Raw genomic sequence first — 6,955 nt, 5'->3', positions numbered from 1 at the left:
CTCTTGGTTTCCACTCAGGTTGTGATCTCGGGGTTGTGGTATCAAGCCCAGCATCAGGCTCTATGCTGAGCACGAAATCTGCTAAGGTTTCTCTCTCCCTCTCCCTTTGCCCCTCCCTGCCTCGCTTGTTTTCTCTCTCTCTCGCAAATACATAAATAAATCATTAAAAAAATAAAATAAAATTCATTATAGCATTAAATATGTGACCAATGTCATTCATAAACTTTGTGAAGCTGAAGCTAATTAAATCTACATTAAAGAAACAATATTTGAACAAATACATATGTTAAAAAAGAATAAATTTTCAAGTTACACAATAATATAGGAACACATAGGCATATATACTGTGTTCCTTTCAGCCCCAACTCAGACCTAAATTCTATGAACACTAACTGCCCTTTTACAAACACAAAGTGAAAAACCTGCCTCAGGCTTCTCTAGGAGCAAGAGAAATGAATGGACTTGGCCCTAGAACTTGCAGTGGCCACAGAAGCAGAGACAGACCTGGCTGAAATTCTGGCTCGGGCTCTCTCTTCTTCATCTTGCAAAGCCTCCTCATACTGAGATGGGAAAGAACTCGGGTCAGTCCTGTGAAACTTGGCCATCAACTCCAGGACTTTCAACTTGGTGGTTTCAGCGTGGGCTCTCGGGCCCCACAGGAATTCAAACTGTGCGGGATCCCTGTTGGCCACCTGCCGGTACTCCAGGTACTTTTCCTTCACGAAATCTTTGGTGATGAGCTTCCTGGGCTCCCCAAAGATGGAGTGCTTCCTCCCAGCATATACCCCCGTCAAATTCAGCGCTTCCCAGACTTCCTCTTCAGTGGCACTGTTGCCCTTCATGAAGATCACACCCAGGATAAAGATCAGGATGCCGGTCTTGGGCATGCCCTCTTCACCACCCAGCACCCCATCATAGGTGAGGCCCAATTTGATGAAGAGGCCATAGCAGTGGTTGATGGGATCCACTCTCTTCACATCAAGGCCAAAGACCATCTCCATGTGCTCAGCGGCTCTCAGGAAGATCTCAGTGAAGTGGTCTTCAGACTCTTTGATGACAATCTGCATGTCTGCCTTTGTCACTAGCTCTTTCATGTGATACTTGAACAGCATGAAATTGACCAACGAAATCACCTTCTTATCTACAGCATCCATGGGCACATTCCTGGGGTCAGGCCCAGCCCATGAGGTGCTATCCTCTTCTTGGCTCCTGGAGCCCTCATTCAATTCACTTGATGAGGTGGTTGTGATGGCAATGGAAGATGAGCAGAAACTCTGATGACTCTCAGGGGTACTGGGTTGACCAGCATCAGGAGCCTCCTCTGAATTGCCAGGCATCAGAGGATAAGAGGAGAGATGGGTCTCTTCCAGAGCCCTGGAGACCTGTACAACTTCCATATCTTGGATCTCACTGAAGGTCTGAAAGCACTGATCGTATAAGCATCGTGGATTCTTTTGGTTCTGAAGCATGGTGACTTTTATGAGTGGCAATAGACAGGAGTGAGGACAGGGGAGTGGGCAATGGGGAATCACAGCCTAAGAGGAAGAAGGAGATGTGAATGGCCTCAGCTGCTAAACTCCACTGGGGTGGCTCTGATAAAACTGCCTCCAATGGACTTCTCCCGACAACACTGTTATAGGGCCTCACAGGTCTCCCAACCTCTTGGTTGCTATGTCCCTGAAGAGCAATGAAGGAGGATGTCTGAATGCTCCTGAGGATGCAGCCAGCAAACCCAGGCTGAGAATTCTCAGAGATTGCAGTAAGCACGTGTGGTGGGGCTCTAGACAGCCATTTCTGTTCTGAGGAGGGTGGACCCATCGGTCCTCACTCAGGTTCATTAACTTGGCATTCAGTAGGGCCCGGTGTACCTCCCTTATACTAATATGGGGTGGTCCCCGAAGACCAAAGTCACATCTCCCAAGACAACTGATGGAGGAACCTCCTCCAGAAGGCCTACCTGGGGTTTCCCAGGGCTGACAGCAGGACCTAGACTGTGTGGAGGCTATCTATACTGCTGTTGGTAGTCCCCCCACACCCCGGTTCTCACTTAGTTGCCTCACTCTGAATCCAGGCAGGTCCTGGGATCTCTTCATTTGCTGACCTAACATTGTCCCTTCAGAATAAAGCCTCCACCTTCTGATTTCTAGAAGGTAATTAGGGCATATGTCTACAGATAGCCTTTCCCATAGCCTCTCAGTGCTGACGACAGTTCAGGGCAGGATTCATTCATCATGATCCCCACTCTCCTGGGGTCAGTGGACCCTCAGTATTCACTCTGGGTTCTTGACTTGGCAACTGGTGGGGTCTCAGGTCTGACCACTCTATGTGATGTCAACTCTTTTGTGTGTAAGAATGCCTCATCTTCACGAGTTACCTGAGAAGGAAGTGAAGAAGGACACTGCCTATACCCCTCTATAAGGGCTTCCTGGGCTAACAGAAGGAGGTAGAAACTGTAAAGAAAAACTCTTTTCTGGGGTGGGTAGACCCCTTGGATCTCACTTAATGTCCTACTGTGACCCATGAGAGGCTCTGGATCCCTTTCCTTGATGACCTCATATAATGTAGGTACATACACCAAGGATCTCACCTGTGTGAACCACCCCCCCTCCCCCCCACACACACACCACCACCACCACCACCAAAATGGTGATCTTGTCATGTAGTCTCTGCCCAGAGTTCTCTGGACTGATGAAGGTCCAGGGTCTCTTTGATGACCCTATGTTTTGGGGTGGATCCTTTTCAGTTCTTACTCTGTATGTCCCACACGGACTCCAGTAGTGCCTGGCCACCCTGTCCGTTGCTGACTCTGAATATGTCCCAATCCCCTCGGTGCCCAGTGTATGAAGTGAGCCACTGAGAATCCTGACCATCTTTGTCTGGGACCTATCAGGTAATGACTACAGGGGGAGGACAGGTCTCAAAGGGTCTCACTGTGCTCAAGTAGATGGTCACCTCCTTGCTCAAACAAGGTGTATACTTTGGAACTTGACAGTTTATGAGCCTCTTCCCCTCTACTGAACTGCTCTTGCTCCCTCAGGCTAGAGACTCATTCCTGTGACCACTGAGGAGCAATTAAGGGGTGTCACATCCAGAGTTTCCAAATGTCACAGCAAGACAGGGCTCTTTTCAGATTATTCTGTTCTGGAGCAGGTGTCCTCATCAGCCTCACTTAGGGTCCTTCCCTTGACTAATAGTAGGACCTAGGATCTGAAACCCTTCCACAGACCATTCTTCATCACCCTGAGCTTACTGAGCAAGAAATGAGGGCATGTCTCAGTTCTGCTCCAGGCCTCCCAGGGGTGACAGCAGGGCTAAGAAGAATTATGTTTGGCTCCAATCTTCTGGGATAGGTGGTTCTCTCAGCCCTCACTCAAGGCCTCTATTTGGCTACTGGTAGACACATGCCCTCTCATGCCTCTCAGTCCCCACCTGCTAAAACCTAATGTCACCCCCACCAGAAAAAGGACTATTCTGCCTAAGACAACCGAGAAGGAAGGAAAGAGAAATCTCATTCAGTCACCATCGCCAGGCTTACCACTGCTGAGAAGAGGGGCAAGAACTCTGGAGCTTCTCTGTTCTGGGGTGGCCAGGCCCCTCAAACCTCTTTCAGAGAACCTACCTTGGTCCTAACAGACCTTGGGACTCATCCTTTGCTCACCTAATGTGCTGTAGGCCCTGTATATACAAACACTCCTCACTGGAACCCCACAAGGAAGAAGAGCAATATCTTATCAGGTGATCCTTGTTGACACACCCTGGACTGACAGCAGGAGTTCTTTGCCGATGGGCCCTCCGTCCTGGTGTGACTGATACCCTCAGTACTAATTCCGTGTCTTCATAGGTTCCTGCAACCCCTTGGGCACTTTTCTGTTTGTTAACCTGAGGCTGCCGCTCAGACAGACACAATTACTTCCCTGAGGCCCCTGTTAGATGAAGGGAGAATGTGAGAATTCTGACCACTGGCCTCAGGCTTCCAAGGGCTAAATGCAGAGACAGAGGGGAGCTCATGGACTTCCCACTATACTGGAATGGGTGGCCCCTTAGTCCTGACTCAATGTCTACACCTTGGTTCCTGGCACTGTGTCAGCCCTCCCCTCTGTTGTACCGTTGTTCACTCCTTATACCACACACCCACCTGCTAGTGACCTCCAAGGGAGAATTAAAGGGACATTTTACATGGATATCCCTGCCCGTGGCCTCCCAGGATTGCCAACAAGGGTGGATATCGTGGGGCCACCTGTGTTCTGAGGTGGGTGGTCCCTTTAGACATAACTCTGTGTCCTTACCCTGAATCCTTTAAGCACCTGGAAATCTTCCATCTGACCACCTGACTTCACTCCCTCAGACCAAGCCTCACCCCTCTCTTAAACCCAAAAGGATGACGTGAAGTCACCTACACGTGGTCATTCCTTTCAGGAACCTCCCAGGGTGGACCAAAGTGGTTGGTGATGTGCCCGCTGCCATCTGTTACCTGAGGTTCCACCTTCTAATCAAGGCCCCACGTGTCTGAGATGCCCAGAAAGGAAGTGAGGGGACACCTCATCCGCCCGACATGGAGACCTGACCACAGGGGTTCGATTCTGCGCCACAACCTCTACCCGCGGTCAGGGGAAGCATGAGAACTCACGCGGGGTCCTCGCCCGGACTCCTACAGGAGTCCCCCGCAGGGCCTGAGGCTCCTTCCTTTGCCGACGGGACACCGCCTGCCTCAGGCTAAGCTCTTCCCTCCCTCAGACTCTGGAGGCAGAAGTCAGTCAGCAACACTTCCCGCCACCCCTGCCCGACGCCTCCCAGGGCTCACAGACTGGCCGAGGCTCACTGAGTCCACCACTGTCTGGGGTGGGTGGTCCCCTCAGGACTCACTCGGGGGCCTTTTCCGGACTACCAGCAGGTCAGGGAACTCTTAGCCCCGCAACAGAAACGCTGTCGCCTCAATTCCTCCAAAGAGGAAGTGTGTCGTAGGTCAGCCTGACAGACCGGTCCAGGGCTTCCCTGAGTTGGACTGGGGCTCTCATCTAATGAGTCCCCTCATTTCTGTGATACGAGGTCTCCTCAGTTCTCATTTGGAATCTTACTTGACTCCAAGTAGCACCTGGGACCCCTCCCTCGGCTGACTTGGTTCCACGCACCTCAGATTGAATCCCGCACAGCCCCAGAAGGAATCCCGCACAGCAACCCGACAATCCGGAGGAGGAAATCAGGGGGCGTCACATCCGGTTACACCTGCCTGGGCTCTTCCGGGTCAACAGCAGGGGCGGGGCTGTGCACACCAGCCTCTTTCACGGTGGAGGTTGCGGCTGGTCCCTCGTCATAGTCCTATTGACTTCTGGTAGCCTTGGAATTAATCCCTCTCTTGAACCCATGTCATGCCTCTCATGCCAATGTCCTCATGCCCCTAGAACCCTCGAGAGGAATTGAGGGGATGCTTCAGTCGGAGAGCCCTGCCTGGACCAGTAGGGCTCAAATAGGCACTGGCTCGTGTCTATGTGACCCACCCTTATTCTTTGGTTTTGGCCTCTTTTCTGTCCTCATTCACTGGCAGTTCTCGTTTTGGCTCCTTTCTTATGACTCAAGGCTTTCTGGGAAATGCTATATCTCGGCAAACTCTTGATGACTTTACCCACCGAAACCCTTGCCAAGCGTGGAATGGGTCATGTCCCAGTCTTAATGTGAAATGAAGAAGTTGGAACACAAACAGGCAGGGGCCAGGATCTGTGGTGGGCTATCAGAGATGAAGGCTGCAATCAAGATGTAGCAACTGAAGCAGAATCTACATAATGCAAAGGAAGAAGAAAAGTTTGGGGCACTCCCATCCTCCTGGGGTCTAATCTCCTCTGAGTTCTCCTGTTGGCTGAACTGAATTGGCATCTTGATGCCTAGGAATTGTGTATAGAAGAGTATGGAACAGAGCAAGAGTGAAGAATGAATCTGAAGTCAAATAGGTGAAGGACTGGCATACCACATCAACAGATGAATTTTAAAAATATATTTCAATTGATAGAGAAAAGTGTTTCATAAAAATAATCATTATTCATTCTTGATGAAAGGTATGTTTTCAAAGTAGATAAAGGATATCTATAAAAAAATCCCTAGAGTAAAAATCGTATCTCATGTGGAAAAGTTGAAACCTTTTATTTTAATATTGAGAAGAAAACAAAAATGCCTGCTATCACCATTTCTAGTCTACATTTTCATAAAGACACTACATAATAAAGTAATGGGAAACTAGTAATAGAGATAGAAACTAGAAAATAAGAAGCAGTGTCAGTATAATTAAACATGAATAAATTGTATATGAGGAAAATATACTAAAGAAAAACTATTAAATCAATAAAAATATTTTTAAATAAAATTGCTGGGTATGAGATCAATATACAAAAAGACACTTTTGTGGCAGCAATGCAGTATAAAGATGAAATTAAACAACGAATATCTTGTAAATTACCATAATAAATGCCTGATTCCTAAAAATATATATAACAAAAAATATAAGAACTCTATAGAAAAATTATACAACTATTATTTATTTAAATTACTAAAGACTTAACTAAATGGAGAAATATGTTTTTAGATGGAAGATTCAATTAGGTAAACATGTTAATTGTCCTCAAATTTAATCTATTAATGACTGTAATCCCTCCTTCTCAATAAAGCCACATAATTTTTATGTGTAAATGTTTATATACTATATATGTGCATTCTGTGTGAAAGCTGACAAGATAATTCTAAAATTTATTCTTTTTAAAGATTTTATTCATTTGAGAGAGAGAGAGAGTGAGAGAGAGCACAAGAGGGGGGAAGGTCAGAGGGAGAAGTAGACTCCCCAATGAGTGGGGAGTAATTCTGAAATTTAAATCTACTTGCAAATGGCTATGAATAGCTAATATACTCTTGAAAAAAAAGATGTGATATTAAAGACTGTAGTAATAAGAGTTTGTGTTATAGATGTAGGCAT

The 6,955-nt window shown here is 47.4% G+C and overlaps 1 protein-coding gene across 1 annotated transcript; it reads right to left on the bottom strand.

Moving 5' to 3' along the window:
* Positions 1-437: 437 nt before the first annotated feature.
* On the bottom strand, positions 438-5,143 carry LOC116646005 (melanoma-associated antigen B16-like). The gene is made up of 2 exons (XM_032426486.1): positions 5,130-5,143; positions 438-1,535 (listed from the first exon to the last, which is right to left on the bottom strand). The coding sequence occupies exon 2, from the start codon at positions 1,467-1,469 to the stop codon at positions 438-440; it is 1,032 nt and encodes a 343-aa protein (XP_032282377.1). The 5' UTR covers positions 1,470-1,535; positions 5,130-5,143.
* Between the last annotated feature and the right edge of the window lie 1,812 nt (positions 5,144-6,955).

The sequence above is a fragment of the Phoca vitulina genome, unplaced genomic scaffold (genome assembly GCF_004348235.1).
Source record: "Phoca vitulina isolate PV1807 unplaced genomic scaffold, GSC_HSeal_1.0 scaffold35, whole genome shotgun sequence".
Taxonomy (NCBI): Eukaryota; Metazoa; Chordata; class Mammalia; order Carnivora; family Phocidae; genus Phoca; species Phoca vitulina.
Note: the sequence above shows the minus strand (reverse complement) of the source record. Positions and strands in the feature narration are given on the sequence as shown.